This window comes from Schistocerca nitens, chromosome 7 (assembly GCF_023898315.1).
Source record: "Schistocerca nitens isolate TAMUIC-IGC-003100 chromosome 7, iqSchNite1.1, whole genome shotgun sequence".
Classification (NCBI taxonomy): domain Eukaryota; kingdom Metazoa; phylum Arthropoda; class Insecta; order Orthoptera; family Acrididae; genus Schistocerca; species Schistocerca nitens.
In genome coordinates this window covers 504,794,018-504,810,401 of record NC_064620.1, presented here as the reverse complement: position 1 = coordinate 504,810,401, position 16,384 = coordinate 504,794,018, and the positions used below count along the sequence as shown (strand labels likewise).

At 38.5% G+C, this 16,384-nt stretch overlaps 1 protein-coding gene across 1 annotated transcript in view; it reads right to left on the bottom strand.

Moving 5' to 3' along the window:
• Window positions 1-16,384, bottom strand: part of LOC126194869 (little elongation complex subunit 2-like) — a 221,481-nt gene that overhangs the window by 30,108 nt on the left and 174,989 nt on the right. Inside the window, exon 9 of the mRNA XM_049933213.1 lies at window positions 15,202-15,961. Coding sequence (XP_049789170.1) covers window positions 15,202-15,961 — 760 coding nt within the window. The remainder of the gene's footprint in view (window positions 1-15,201; window positions 15,962-16,384) is intronic.

The following is a 16,384-nucleotide window of genomic DNA, read 5'->3' as shown; positions in this document are numbered from 1 at the left end:
TTGCGAATTTTTCATGAAAACATTGGAATAAAATATCACATGTAGCATTGGCTGATAACATGAAACTATTTGGTAGACGCGATACATACTTGTGTTGTGCTGTGACGCTGCCATCTCAGTGTATATTATCAATGTTTTCTGTATTATGTTCCAACAAGACTGCAGATGGTTTGACTGTTGCTGGGGACTGTATGTGTGAGTAGCTTTATGTTATTTTTTCATTTCCTTTTTCACTTTCATAGTTTTCATATTTACTTGGCTATTGACTTTTTAGGGTTTTTGGATTGCTTTCAACAAAAGTTTTCCTCTGACTTACATTTTATATATTTTTAAGCATGTTCACAAGTCATTTGAGATGACATCTTTCATTATTTTGTAATTTTAATATCGATTCTCACTTACATCGTAGCGAATATTTATATTGTGTCACTCTGGATCCTCGTAATTCTCCATGTGCTCTTCACAGTGACACCCAAATCAATGTCCTTGCCAAATATATTCCCACATTATACTAACTTATAACTTTACACAAAGCTAATTCATTAAACCATGCACATGAGCCTACAATGATAGGGTGACATCACAGGCAAAACAAATACTGCCCGCAACTAACACATTGTTGTGGGCTCAACTATCATTTATGTGTTATTTGTCTACATTTTTCATGTCAAAAACTTCAAATAATCAACTGCAAATGGAGCTCAATTATGGTTAATAGTTGTTCTGTAAAGAAATGGTAGTTAATCTAAATCAATGGAAAGACCAAGCGTCAGAAAATTAACACATCAGCTAATCAACTGTGAATCAAGATGAACTACAGTTTGGCTGCGATAAGTTGGCCATTTCTTCTGTGCTGCCAGTAACAGAGAAAATCAGCACTAATCTGAAGCTATTCATTTGTATCCAACCATTGCCAATATTTCCACATGTGTCACTTCTGCTTTAATGTAAGAAAAAAATACGAATAATGGTGCCAGCACTGCAGGAAGGACTTGGTGCTGCCTTCCTCTCACTTTCCCTCCCGCCACAGAAATCCTAATGCAGGGGCATGACACACCTCTTGCTATTCCCAACAGGCACTGTGCTAAGCATGTTCTCATCAGTGAATAACACTCATGAACCAAAAACTATAAAACAAGTTGTTACATAGGACAGCACAAACATGGTAAAGGTTTATTATTTTATATGTACATGGAGAACTATGCTAAGGGACGTGCTGTGTTTCTAAGATGGGGTGGCAATACAGTAACTTCACAAGATTAAATATCTGATTGTATGCGAATATATAAGCTTCTTGCTTCAACAGCCTTCACTGGAGAAGCACGATGTCCTCCAATTAAAAGTATATAAAGCTGACGATAGTTATGTGGAAATTCAAACAAACGAAGTATTAACTGAACTGTCATTCTGAATGCATATTTTAGTGTATAAACTTCTCTGTAGTGTTTTTGAGCTCAATATCTTTTACGTTTATTTTGTGTGTATATCCAACCATTGCCAATATTTCCATATGTGTCACTTCCTCTCACTTTCCCTCCCGCCACAGAGTGTGTGTGTGTGTGTGTGTGTGTGTGTGTGTGTGTGTGTGTGTGTGTGTGTGAGAGAGAGAGAGAGAGAGAGAGAGAGAGAGAGAGAGAGAGAGAGAGTTCAGCATAATTATTCACGAAAGTAGAAGAGTTGCTGTACCACAGTCCCTTCCAGCAGGAAGAGGGCATTGAGGAGATGAAATTCTACTAATGGTGCATACATGCTGAAGTTCTAATAAAATACGAAGAAAAGCATAGCAATCAACACTGAATCAACTACATCCAACCCAACTGATGCAATACGAGGGTCAACTTACCCTGCCAAAATGCACACACAACTAACCTGTACACACTGATGTCTTCAATGATACTGTAGCATGTGCATCACTTCACTAAAATTCAAATATAAAGAGCAAAATCTGCTACCGTACAACTGCTTTCCTGAGTACGGTACTAAAGGAACACGAGTTTAACAAACTGATGCATGAAGTATAGTGCAGGTAAACAAAAGTTTTCATATCTGCTAATGGGACAAAAAAAACAACAACTTTCACTACTGACACTTACTTTTTTTAAGATGGATTATATTTCCAAATTTGAAATTCATTATATGAAAGGAATGGAAAGTCAAGTGCTAGATCCATTATCTTGTTTCGAGCAGAAGATGAATGAATAAGCAAATATGGTCAAGAATGTTAGTTTCAAATTAAGTTTCTAAAGTAAAAGGTTCACAATTGTGGTGTGCAGGATTTAGTGCATCTCATAATAAAACGAAAACTGTGATGCTGCCAAATTACTAGCATCAACAGCTAGAATGGACAGCCAGTTACAGCATGATGGAGTTTTGTATTGGAAGACTAAATCATAAAGGCAACTATACCTGGGTCAGAACAACCAAGTGAATGACAGCTAGTTGTTTACAAGACAGCACACACAGCAACAATCAATCGGAGATTAATCTTGGTCGTGCCTTCTGTTTTGTTCTCAGTTGTCATATCCCTCTGCCAGTGGGATAGTCAACATTTCTACCTACCACACACTTTGATATCTTGGTTAGCAGGAAAATTTTCTAACCACATACCAATTCTATAGTAATCATGATTCATAAAGTCTGGAAGAACTCTACTTTATAAAATGTATAAAGGAGAGTTGGAGCAAGCTAAAGCTTAAAATAATAATTACTTATCAAATACTTTTATCAAAATTTTATGAAAACCCAATGAAGATGTTCTTGAAATCCTTACTGCCTACCACCCACTGTGCAAGTTGGAGCACCCACTAACATGTGAGACCAAGTTGACTACCACTGCTCTACCACATCAGGTGCCAGTTGCTGTAGTCAGCTGCAAACAATGCTTGTGGCAGGTAATATAATAATTTTGGTTTGTTCCCACTCTTTGCTTGTTCCACTTCGTGCTATGATTATTCTATATAACAGAATAACCTAAAAGAGTTGTGAGTATAGTGATAAGGGTGTTGTCATCCTGCTAACGGAACTCGATACTTGACAACTGTTGCTGCAGCAGCCATTTTGTGTATGCAGACAAAAATAAACAATAGCGTGGTCTACCTTCCTTGCTCGACTGTTAATAATCTTGTTATTTTGATTGAGGTGTATATGAACTAGAGGATATGTAGACCCTATTAGGGAAAGGGAAAGACTGGTTTGGAATGTATACGAATAACATGAGCAATGCACCACAATAAAATTTAATTGCTTTAAAAATAGGCGTGTGCAAGTTAAAACTGTGTTTAAGACTTGTGACACATTAAAAAGTGAACATGGACAATAAAACACTTACCTATTAATTATATAGAGTAGCGGCGAGAGCCCTGTGTGGCTCAATGGTCTCCGATTTCTATGGTCCACTATCCAACATTAGAAGGTGGGGAAGAATGCAATCCAACAGCATTGAATATTGGTCAAAACATCTTTGATTATAAAAAAACAAATTAACCATGGTGCATACTATCATCAGGTGTTTGAGAGTTTCGTATTTTTTTTTTTTTTCAATTTAAAAAAAAAAATCCCAAATATTTTTGTCAGTCAATGGTCTTGCACGTAAAACGGCTTTTTTAACAAGTTCTTAGCAAGTGAAAACATGAAATACATTGCTTTCTCGAAACACCAACCATAAGAAAATCCTGCAGGGTAAATAATGGTAAAACTAACTAGTTACGTAAGACTCATTGGGAGCATCTGTTTAAGTAGTGGGCAAAACTGCTGCCTAAATGTGAAAGATCCTGAATAACTCACCACATATGAGCATGGAAATGGCTGTTGTGAACTTTTTAAACAGCAGAATAATAGAACAGCCAGTGTCAGCAGGATGAAAATGAACATGCCTGGCTAACTGACTATTCAAGAAATGCGAGTTCATAAGACGTTGGAGAAAAGAAAGGGAAAAATCTAAATAACGGATACATAACTGAGGACAAAAATGTCCTATTGTTTAAGATTTTTGATAAAAAGCAGATCATTTCACCATCTGACTGCCCCCCCCCCCTCTCTCTCTCTCTCTCTCTGTGTGTTTGGGGGGGGGGGGGGGGGGGAGGTGGCAAATGCACGCACTGACTTCTGTTTTATGCACTTGTCAGTCACCTGCTTATCCACTATTGGCTGTGTTGCGACAGCTTCAACTAATAATAAAATATAACTTTGTGTCAGTCATGTGGGCTTTAACTGATTTGCTGTGCTTTTCAACATCCAAACCCTCATCACCTGGTGGGAGATACCTCTTACGTAAAAGCTTCTAGTGTAAAGCATCGGTAATTGCTTGTAGCAGCATGAGAGATGTGGTCACTTGATGTACACAAACAAGCATATTGCCATTAAGATAGCACAACTTTGTTACTGTCTGGTATTCAAAAATTGTTAATTTTGAGTTACATATTTCTACATGTTAAGAACTGTGTCCCACATAAGATAAAAACCCTGTACCTCAATACAAGCATGCTTAGCTCTTCTTTAGCAGAGTATAAAAAACTTGTATCTTGTAACATCCAAATCATAAGGTATGAAACCTCACACATCAGAAGAATATTTGTGTTTGGAAATTTACAGCATTTTCTTCATTGTTTTGCCAATGCAATACTTACATTGAGTTTGTTGGCGATATATGTACAACATTCTTTGTGGAACTTAAACAGTGTTACAGCACAGTGATTAATACACAATTAATTATTGTTATGTGTGTAGAAAATTAAACAGACTATCCAAAAACAGTAAGTACACAAACAATGAAGTATTTTATTTTCTGTAAGAAAGCAAATTGTCCAACAGAAATAATGTTACTTCATGAAAGCTTAACTTTCATTTTGCAGATACTTCTCTGTGTATGTAAATAGTAATATCATGCTACAGGTCTATAATAATTATACGTAATGTCCTGAAGTGGGTAGTATATTAATTTTACAGTCAATCAGCAAATTTTCTGATGCTTTCTTTTCATACTGCAAAAAACTCAAATGCAGATACATAATTATGAATCAAGGCGAACTTGAGACCGAAGCTAGCCCTACAATTATCTGACAGTTCCTCCTCAGAAGTTGAAAGTTTACAGCAAGCATCATTCTCATCAGTACACAAACCTTCGGTGTCTAATAACTTACGAAGTGTGAATCTACAGCAGCAGAGGTAACTGAATACCCAGAATTAGATGATCCAAATAGTAATAATAATAATAATAATAATAAATGAAATAACAATGAAGTGTGCTACAAAAGGCAAAGCAGATCCTTCTGAATGGAAAAGGAATGCAGCTAAAATTTCTAGAATGAAAGGCAAAGAATCTAAATTTACTGTGGATAATAAAAAAGGAGAATAAATAGAACTAACAAGAGAAACTCGGAAAATGGGGCCATGACGCCCACTGAAATTCTGTTGCAACAGAACCATTATAACAGATAAAACAACGCCACATAACAAACCTGACATCATACTCACCAATAAAAAGAAGAAATTAACACAACTAATCGAAATATCCATACCCAATACAACAAATATACAAAAGAAAACAGGAGAAAAAATTGAAAAATACATCCAACTGGCTGAGGAAGTCAAAGACATGTGGCATCAGGATAAAGTTGACATCATACCAATTATAGTATCAACTACAGGAGTCATACCACACAATATCCACCAGTACATCAATGCAATACAGCTACATCCAAACACATATATACAACTACAGAAATCCGTAATTATTGATACATGTTCAATTACCCGAAAGTTCCTAAATGCAATATAACACATACCGTACAGTTAATAGGAAGTGACGCTTGATCAAGGTCCGCGTCACTTTCCATTCTCAATCAGACTTAACGTCTGAGAAAGTAAAGAAATAATAATAATAATAATAATATGGCAATTTACAATCAGTTGCAGCTGCTGAAAACAAAGTGTATTAGATAATAAGAATCAAGGGAAAAGCTATCTTGTACATGTAAACATCCCGAATAATGTGGAGCCAGAACCATTGGATGAAGGAAAATGAAATAACAATGAAGTGTGCTACAAAAGGCAAAGCAGATCCTTCTGAATGGAAAAGGAATGCAGCTAAAATTTCTAGAATGAAAGGCAAAGAATCTAAATTTACTGTGGATAATAAAAAAGGAGAATAAATAGAACAAACAAGAGAAACTCGGAAAATGGGGCCATGACGCCCACTGAAATTCTGTTGCAAATCAAGGAACAAGAGAATTCATTCTTCAACATCTGAGGAGAAATGTAGTAAAATATTTCATACCTCTGGGGAAATATGACTGAATTTTTTGACAGGGGAGGCTTTGGAGCTACAATTACAGGGGTGGTATGTCAGCACTGGATGGTGGACCAGACTGAACCTTTGGAGGAGCAGGAATCTCCACATCAGCAGCTTTTTCTGACGTTCTGGGAGGAGGTATGGGCTTCAAAGTAACTGCAGTACCCCACGTGCATTGACAAAAGCAGGTACTTGTTGACTGATATGGAGGAGGGAACCAGATAGCATGGTCTTCGGTCACATCGGATTAGGGAGGGATGGGGAAGGAGGTCGGCTGTGCCCTTTCAAAGGAACCACCCCAGCATTTGCCTGAAGTGATTCAGGGAAATCACAGAAAACCTAAACCAGAATGTCCGGACAAGGGTTTGAACCATCGTCCTCCCGAATGCAAATCCAGTGTGCTAAACAATGCGCTATCTCGCTCGGTAAAGCAGGTACCAGTGCTGACACTAACAACATCCATTTGTGTAGCAGCATCGCGGTATTCTGAACTGACTGTTTAAAAAACAGAAGCAAAGGAGGTGGCAAATGTGGACAAAGGGGGGAGCGGATGGGGGCCTGCACACTCTTACAAATCATCTTCGCCTCATCTAAGCTATTTTAATCTCCTGTATCTTCAGTCCTTCAAGAAAGACAGTGCAGTCCCTATCCAGATACGGTGATCCCCAGAGCAATACACTCCTCAGAGGAGATGAACAACCGACATCATCCTGGGCAGCCTTACCACATTTGCTCCAAGTGGCTCCTTTCTCCTTTACAACCAAGAGTAATGTGCAAAAAGTGCTGGTGTTTAAAACGGCACACTTGGTTAGTGACACATGGCTGCACGCTGAAGCAGGGGAAACCTGCATTGACATGCACTGGAAGTTTCAGGCTGTTGAAAGTCAATGTAATGGAGTCTGATTTGATCGTATCGCCATTCACCCTTTTCATGATATTCTGCATGTCAACAATTCTCTCTTGGACCTGCTCAACATTCAGTTATTCTTTGAGAATGTCCACCAGATCCCCGCATCTCACAACACCTTTGCTGTAATTCAACTTGGTGTGGGCTCATTTCCAATGGCATATTACCCAAGGCTTTTCATTTTTAGCTGGTTCATTGCCTGTTGGGAACTACAAGTTTTGACTAACAGTGTCCCAATGAGCAACTGCTTAACCTATTTTAATGTACATATAATTCCCTCTAAACCATTTTGAATGTAAAATGGGGAGCCTTTCTCAAAGATTCCATATCTACTTTTAACTATCAAAAAGTCATTCTGATCTGCAGCAAGCAGTCTGCTTCTAACTACTGAATTATAGGTCACGCAGGATATGGTGGCCAATGTGCGGTGACCAGTTTTCATACTAAGAGCTGGGCGAGTTCATTTGTTTGTTCAGAAGGCGATGCCAACAAGCATTTTTCACCTTTTGGCTGATTGGCAATGACAGAATCAATGCATACGCCCCACTATCTTTCTCAAACGATTTTACAGGAACTATTTATTCAGTAATAAAATTTCATTTTCCCTTTACTTGAAGCTTTATATGTCAGATTCATTATGATGTGCCCAGCATTTTGTTAATGGTCATACTTATTGTGATATTTACATGGAAGTAAGATATTATGCAAAATTCAAAAAAGTTTGCAATGAAAAACAGGGGTCGCTTTGATTTTGCATCTGGTGTATGTTACATAACGTGTTGCTGCGTATGAAATGTAGCTAACATACTGAATTTTTCTTCAGACTTGGTTGGTGGTCTCTACCTTTCACCAACCTTGAAAAAATTGATCTGATATAGTGCAATCATTTGTGATTGCACAGCGCCTGCAATAAAGCCAGAGTGAAATATCCACAACATTCCTCATATTTCATAAACAGTTCTTGTGATACTGAAATGAGGTTTTGGCAAATGGTGGCACACAAAAAAACTTCATTATCTACCATGTTATTCCACTAACTACAGACTTTTCCTATGAAAGAATGTCATTTTTAAAGGCTGTTGATAGCTGGTGAAACGAGAAACGCTGTGGTTTTTGGGACAACATGAGTGAAATCATTACACGTTTATTTTGTACCGAGGATGTGCTTTTTCATAAGATACTGACCTTACTTTTCCTCAGTTCCTCACTTAATAAACCACTGTTACAGAATTCTCTCATAATTCTGTCTGCACATGTTAGTGAGGTGAGATTGTGTAAATTCCGTTGAGTTTTGGCAAAAGAAGCACATTTTAACATGGTAGCAAGGGAAATGTGTAGGTTTTACTCAAAATTCCCCATTCATGACTCTTCACTTAAAGTTACAAATGGCTGACAAACCAGGTGAAAATAAATTACTGCATTTTTCATGGAAATCTTTTTAGTTGCCAACCATAGAATAGGTGACAGATCATTTTGAATGGTCACCATGCAAGGGTGGGCATGGGGGCCCTGCTTAATATTTACCAAAAATGCGAGTGCAGGCTTCAGTTTAGAACGGAATTTCCCCTACAGCGCTCTGGGCAACCCTCCACCACTGCCACTGTCTCCACACTTTCCCAGCTGACTGTGCGTTCCACTGGCAGGAGAAGAAAATTTTGAGGGGTTAATCTCAGCCCCATAAGCAGCTAGGGAAATTTGGATTGATGCAGACAGAGCATCGCCTGCCTTATACAACAGAGGTGTAGCATTTTCCCCAGAGGTTACCTGCTAATGACTGTTCTGCCTCAACTGTCACATATACCATTGTCAGGCAGCATACTTTCAGATTGAGGTTTTTTTTTTATATAAAGGATTTTACCAGCTTTGCGATGTGGGCAGTCCAGCCTAGTTCCCCGTTCCGTCTGCCACATAATGTTCCACTGCTGGGTCATAAAGTGGTCACTAAAGCATGCCCAGAGCTTACGATGACAGAGAACTGGTGGCACTACCAGTCTCCAGCTCAGGAACACTGGGGTCACCAAGCCCATACGCAGAAAATTAATGCTGAGCCCCTGAGGGCCAAAGAAAGATGAAATGGATCTCTGTTTCTCTTATGAGTTACATAATATTTACGAGTGTCAGTAAAATCCTTACCAGAAGTAGAAAGAGGGCAATATAGAAGAAATCAGGTGATAAAAAGGCACCTGAAGCTGCAACATATTGTGTATTTACTAAGGATGTAAAGGTAGGGCAGTTAGCGCATGCAACCCAGAACAGTTAGTTTCATTTTAAACAGAAGCTGGAATGTCAATATTTCATAGTTAATAATTTAGCGGAACTTCCGGTGGTGAGTTATAATTTGCATTGGCTAGGGTTACCGTATTTGTAACTTTCATTACAGATTTTTTAAGCACAAAGATGAAAGACTGTGATAAAAGAAAAACTAATAATGTACAGAAAGTTCTGGTTAAGAACTCCGAATTATTTAGGAATAAAGGAGAAGACCCACTGAAAAGCAGAAGTGCTGGCTCACTGACAGGTGAACAAACAAAAGGTACAAACTTAGCTAGCTTTCAGAATGTAATTCCTTTAATGCTTGTAGGAGAGACATGCACACAAACACACACAGGCATATGCATGTGTGTGTGTGTGTGTGTGTGTGTGTGTGTGTGTGTGTGTGTCTGTCTGTGTGTGCGCAAGTCTCTCCTACAAGTGTGAAAAAGGAATTTCATTCCGAACGCTACCTAAGTCTGTACCTTTTGCCTGTGCACCTATAGATGACACAGCACTTTTGCCTTTCAGCGAGTCATGCCCTTTATTCCTAAATAATTTGTAAAAGAATAACCAAGACATTTTATAATGCTGGGTATTATGCACAGAACCAAAATGTTCTTCCCTCCAATATTTTACAACATTGGAGCACAGTAAGTGGCAAGACATTCAGAAATATTTACTTGAAGGACATGCCCAAATAGAATGTGATAGGGTAAATTCCATAATTGAACACAGGAATAGGAATAAACTACGAGACTGGTGTGTGACGGATGTTATTGGCTCTGAAGTATAATCCATCTGTGGGTGTTCACTAAAAACTGGATTAGGAAGAGGACTGGATATTACTTCCCAGATGTCCCAATACAGTCACCAAGAACATAAAAAATCTGTACACTTGACCGCTTGCAATTTTCACAAAAAAGTATCATAATTCAACGTCTCAAAAATCAGTCATTCCAAGAGATTATTGTCCTTTTTATGAAGGTCCTCTTAAAAAATAGGATCATGTGAACTGTGGGAAAAACATGAAGGACTTTTCCTTGTCCATTAGTTGTGTGAAAAGACTTTAAATTCAAATTAAATTTGTTTTGTGTGCTGCATGCTCAGTTCTCTTACAAACATTAAAAAATATTTGAATGCAGAACTCCTATCTTCTGTTTGTTACTCTAGCTTCAACTCATATACTGTCGTCCTACCATTTCAGATCGAAAGCAGGCACAGTACTTACAACTGTGTTATCTTTAATCTCCTTTTCCTTCTTACACCTCCCCTTTCATCTCTATTTGCTATCATCCTTACAACAGGTAATTTGCCCCTCATTTTGTATTGTCCCCAACCCAGCCTTTTATCTCTGAGGAAGGCATTTAAGAGTTCCAAAAGGTAAGATCATTTGCTTTGCTTTGTTGCAAAACCTTTTATCTAATTAAATAAGGTCATAAACATCATAAAACTGCCGAATGATATATGAAGCAGATACTGTTACTTTAGTTTATGTCTCATAATCTCTTTACAGTGGTATGACTTGTATAAAGTGCATGTATTTGAAAGGTGGTTTTTAACATCATTTTTTTTTTAATATGAGGTTTTGCTGTCTTAATTTTGATGCATGATTGCCTGCATCAGAATGCAGCACACATACTGATCTTCATGCTTCTACATGACTCAAAAGGAAAATTCACTTGAGAAAAGTAAAAAAATATGTGAAAACAGAATGCAGCCATTACATACCTCAAGGAGGTGAAATACTACATACTGCCAACAGATACACACAAAAAAAAGCAAGGCAAATGATCTTACCCTTTGAAACTGTTAGTCCCTTCCTCGGAGAGAAAACAGTATGTTGGGGTGGTATGAAATAAAGAGGCAGGTCACTTGTTGTGAGGATGACAGGAGATAAAGATGAAAAGGGATATGAAAGAGGGTACACGATGTCAAAGATAGTACATTGGTAAGTAGTGTGCCAGCTTCAGACCAGAGATGATATGAGAGATGTAAGGTAAAGCTGAAATAAGAGGAAAAGAGAACTGGGAAGAATTTATAATTAAAAAATAAATTGAAGGTGGAGGGAGTACATTACAGGAGGGTACATCCAGAGGGTCACAAAAGGAGGAAGTTCTTATGTCCTGAGTTCAGAAAAACTAATACACAGTGGGAGAATCCAAATGTTCTGTGTCGTATAGCAGTTACTAAAGTCCCATGAGCCATGCTGTAAAACAGGTCCAGAAAATAGGTACTGGGTGACCACAGGCACACAGTTCTGAGTCCATTCAAGCACTCAACCAGTCTACCGGTGGTCACTCCAATATGAAAACCCATACTTATCAGATTTTACAGAAGGAAGTATTGTTGGACAAGGAAACTTGGCTTAAGAATGATGGTCCAGGAATGTCATATAATTTAACATGGACATTACAAAGATTAGGAGAGAAATGGAAGGTGACAAGAGAGTGGTGTGGGAAGGATATCAGGGAGAGAGGAAATTGTTTCAGGGCTTAACTTCAGGAAGTTGCAGCCTTGCTTGATGGTGACTGAGGTGTGGTTGGTATTGGGTAACAAGGGAGATGCTTCCAGGTACTCTTTGAAAGAAGAAGAAGAAGAAGAAGAAGAAGAAGTGGAATCTGTATTTGCTGGAGGGTGACAGGATGGGGCTGCACAGTAGATTTGTTTGTGGACATGATGCAAGAGATAGTTGAGGGTGAGGAAAGCCTGCGTATTCTGGCCTGAGCTGTTGGAGTTGTGTGCATGAGGTATGCTTACATGTGTGAATGAATGGTGTATGTTTCTCTTTTTCTGACGAAGGCTGAGGATGAAAGCTTATGTGTAAGTATCTTTTAACTGTGCCTATCTGCGACTTGATTGTTATCTTTACAGTAAGCTGTAGTATCTTTTCCTACATTGTTGATATTTCTGCCTGGAGTTTCCATTCTTTGGTTTTGGACTTTGAGGTGAGTATAGGGAGAAGCAACATTCTAGGGCCGAGATACCATACTTATGTTGGATGTCTGCATAGGTGAAGTCAAATTGATAATTACAAGGAGTATTCCGGGTGATAGACGGAAGATAGATGCATGAGAAAGAATCTGAGAATTCCATGATGTGGTTGGTGTCTTTTATGTACAATGGAAGGCTCTGAATGATGGGTTGGCGGTGCTAGTCTTACAGTGTTCAGATGCATTTCATAGAAGCTTTGAAGCCTCCTACAACGAGACAGTCGGGGTGGTTATTTTAGCAATTTCTGAAAGTAGGGAGAAGATAGGAGTACACAGCTCATGAGGGGTAAGGATCCTATGGAGGCTCTAGCGAGTTTTTGTGAGTGGTCTCGGGTTTTTACGATTTATTGGGAGGAAGGAATGGGGGTCATCAGTAGCAATTTTGTATGTTCATGCGTGTGAGAGCTGACACAGCCCCTCTGACACACACTTCCCACAGACAAGCACCACAACAGTGGTGCCTCAGTATGTAAGGAGGATGGCAGTGAGTGGTCTGCCTTCAGGTAAAGGGTAGCTGAGGATTGGCTTGAATAATGTTTAGGGTTTTGGTGATATACTTCAGGAAGGACTGAGATGTATTGCTGGGACTTGCACATCTCTGTGCTTTCCTTCTAATTCTTAAACCTACTACTCAATACACTTCTCATTTCCCTTCTTCTTTATTTCATCTTTACCTCTGAATCAGTAATAATATCTATGCTGAAGTTGACAAAATGGTTACCACTGTAGTACCCTTACACTTCTTGACACCTTCCCTTTCGTGTTTTTTTCCTTTCCAAGTGGGGGTCTGAATATCCTGTCATTCTTCCTACTCATCCCCAACCTGTACATCTATTTTCCCCAATTAAGAGGCTCAAGAGCATCGATATTTTTATGTTTTTATATTATGTCTATCTGCAGTATTTGTAGTGTGTGTGTGTGTGTGTGTGTGTGTGTGTGTGTGTGTGTGTGTGTGGAGGGGGGGGGGGGAGACGACACTTGATCTGTTTACTTTGGCAGAAGAGGGCATTGTAGCACAGAAAGCTTGGGTCAGGAATGCTTAAACTATCCACATATTATTTTATATTCCGGGCAACCGCAGCTGTTGAAAGGCATGATGTTAGGAAGAATTCTGTTCACAGCTGGTAAAACTGTTGTTTATTAAAACACAACCAGTTTCATGGCTTAAAGCCACATCATCAGGTGAACAATGTTAAAAGATCATAGGATACCCATTGCTTCCTAGTCAAAATTTACTATTCAGAGAATATCATCAATACTATGGCGAACGAAGGGTAAAGAAGTGCCATATTCTTAAAAAATTTGCCTGATCAGTATGACAGCACTGCAGATCAGTGCAGGGCACGGCAAAAGTGGCCTGCACAAACGAGAAAGAGTCTTTCTTTATCGTTCGTGCAGGCTGCTTTTGCCTTGTCCTGCACTGGGCAGCCCTGCTGTCATACTAACGCAGGCAAATTTTAAAGAATGGGGCGCTACCTCTTTACCTTCCGCTCGCCACAGTATTGATAATATTCTCTGAATAGTAAATTTTGACTAGGAGTGATGGATATGCTTATGATCTTTTTACACTGTTCACCAGATGATGCAGCTTAAAGCCACAAAACTAGTCATGTTTTTATTAAAACAATTTTACCAGCTGTGAGTGGAGTTCTTACATTGTTCACCTGATGATGCAGCTTAAAGCCATGCTGCCGGTCGTGTTTTAATAAACAACCACTTTACCAGCTGTGAGCGGAGTTCTACCTAACATCATGCTGAAACTATTCAACTGTAAAGTAACAAAGGGATATGGATACTTCCAGTAAAAAAGCTGTACTGTGCTAACGGAATCATTTTTGGGTGGTCTATCTCAAGTCTCTGACTAAAAAACATTAAGCATCTCCTGCAGTTGCTTCTAATTCTTAGTGATTGAATCAAAACATATAGGATTATTAGAAGTCTAATTGAAGTATTGATTTAGATTTTTACTTTTTAAAATTCAATGTTCTCAATGTGGTGACCATCATCTAATTACTAGGTCCTGATATTAGCGTATCGTCATGATAAGAGTGCCGCTCTGAATTAAATATCCTCCTAATAGAGACCCACTGATTCTCAACATAATATTAATTATTTGAAAGCAATGACTGTGATAAATACAGCAACTGAGTGGGAGAAGCTTTGAAATAAATTACATTTTGTTACTTATTGTTAACACTGTCATTTCTATGTGTTGAATGCATGCTGTGATATTCATAAACAGCATGAAACACAACAGTATACTGTCAAGCAGTCAGATGATCAGCACAGAACTATACCAAAGGGCTGGTAGCAAGAATAATAGAAAAGGGTTGCAGCCTCAAAATGCCCACAAAGAAGCATACCTAAATTTGTACCAGATCTAAATCTGAATGATAATTATGCAAATAGGTCCAATTTACCTTTTTCCTGCATTATTAAGAAGACATAATTTAGAACAGTCATATAATCCAATTAAAAAGATACTGCAGTGGTTATTTATGATTATGGTAATCTTGTGGCAAAATATGAACGCATTTAATGCCACACACTGTAAATAATGCAAGGAGTAATGGTAAGCACTCTTGCCATATGGTTGAGGGATAAGATGGTAGACAGGAAATAAACAAGACTGAAAATGTTTCTTGTTTTCCAGTTCTACTTTTCCTTGGTTTCTCAGTTGCCTGACATAGCATACTTTCACCAACAATTTTCTAGGGAAAAGATTTATAAAGAAAAAGTTATAAAAATGATGTTCTACTAACCCTCACAGCATCTTGCTTGCTTCGCACAAGCATCACTATGGGCCTGTAGCCGCTTTCACTTTTCAGAAAATTGGCTCTTGTTTCCTCTTGGCTGTCTTTCTCAAGCATCAACTTCCACAGTCTGTAAGATACACTGAAGTTTGACATCAAATTAATTCTCTTACTATGGTCTTCTGACGTGTGTTTTTCTTCTTCGGATATGTTTCCATCGGTACTGGGACTCGATTTCTCTAGTTCATGTGCTGCACAGCTTGCAGTAGCAGAAACATTCAACGTATTATGCTTTGACTGTTTTCCGTAGGTTTTTATTTGTTTTTGAACACTTGCACTTGCATTCTTATTAACACTTTCACTTGCGTTCTTATTATCACATGTCTTGTTATCACATGACTCAATTTCACTTCTATCAGAACACTGTGATTTTCTTCTTTCTTCTGGATTCCTAGTTCGATTTAGTTTTGGAACTGACTGATGCGTCACCTTCTTTTTCTTCTGTGTGTGATGTTCGCTGGTGCTGTCATCATCACTACAAGCAATGAAGAGTCTTTCAGTTGATGAATCTGAAGGACACTGATCATCTTCCTCTGATGACTCCAAAAGTTTTTCGTCATTTTCATTTTCACTTTCCGTGCCATCCTTTTTACATATGAGTTCAGGACTTTTGCTTTGCAACTCATTTTCGGCTTTCTCTGCTGATGTGTTTTGTGCAGATTTTGTTGGTGATGCAGTTTTACTGCCTACAGATGCAGTAACTGTGGGCCTGGAAATTAATAATCACAAATCATGATTTCCTCAAAACATGTCAATCAAAATGATGCTAAAAACAGCAGGTTTTAGAATGAAATTTTCACTCTGCAGTGGAGTGTACACTGGTGTGAAACTTCCTGGCAGATTAAAATTGTGTGCCAGTAAGCTTCATAGCTTTTATTACACACAATCAATGACAAAATATAACTAAAAATATCTTGGTAAATGGATAATAATGCACTATATTTAAAGATTTTGCTAAAGCGCCTCTGGGGGAGAGGGTGAGAGGAGTTGAAGTACAGGGAACAGGATGAGAGGGTGGGGGAGTTTGAGGAGGAGTTGGGTGAGAGGGGAAAGTGTGGAGATGGAAAAGGAGGGGGAATGGGAGAAGGAGAAAAAGATGAAATAGAAATGTCAAAATCCTGGGCCTTCGTCT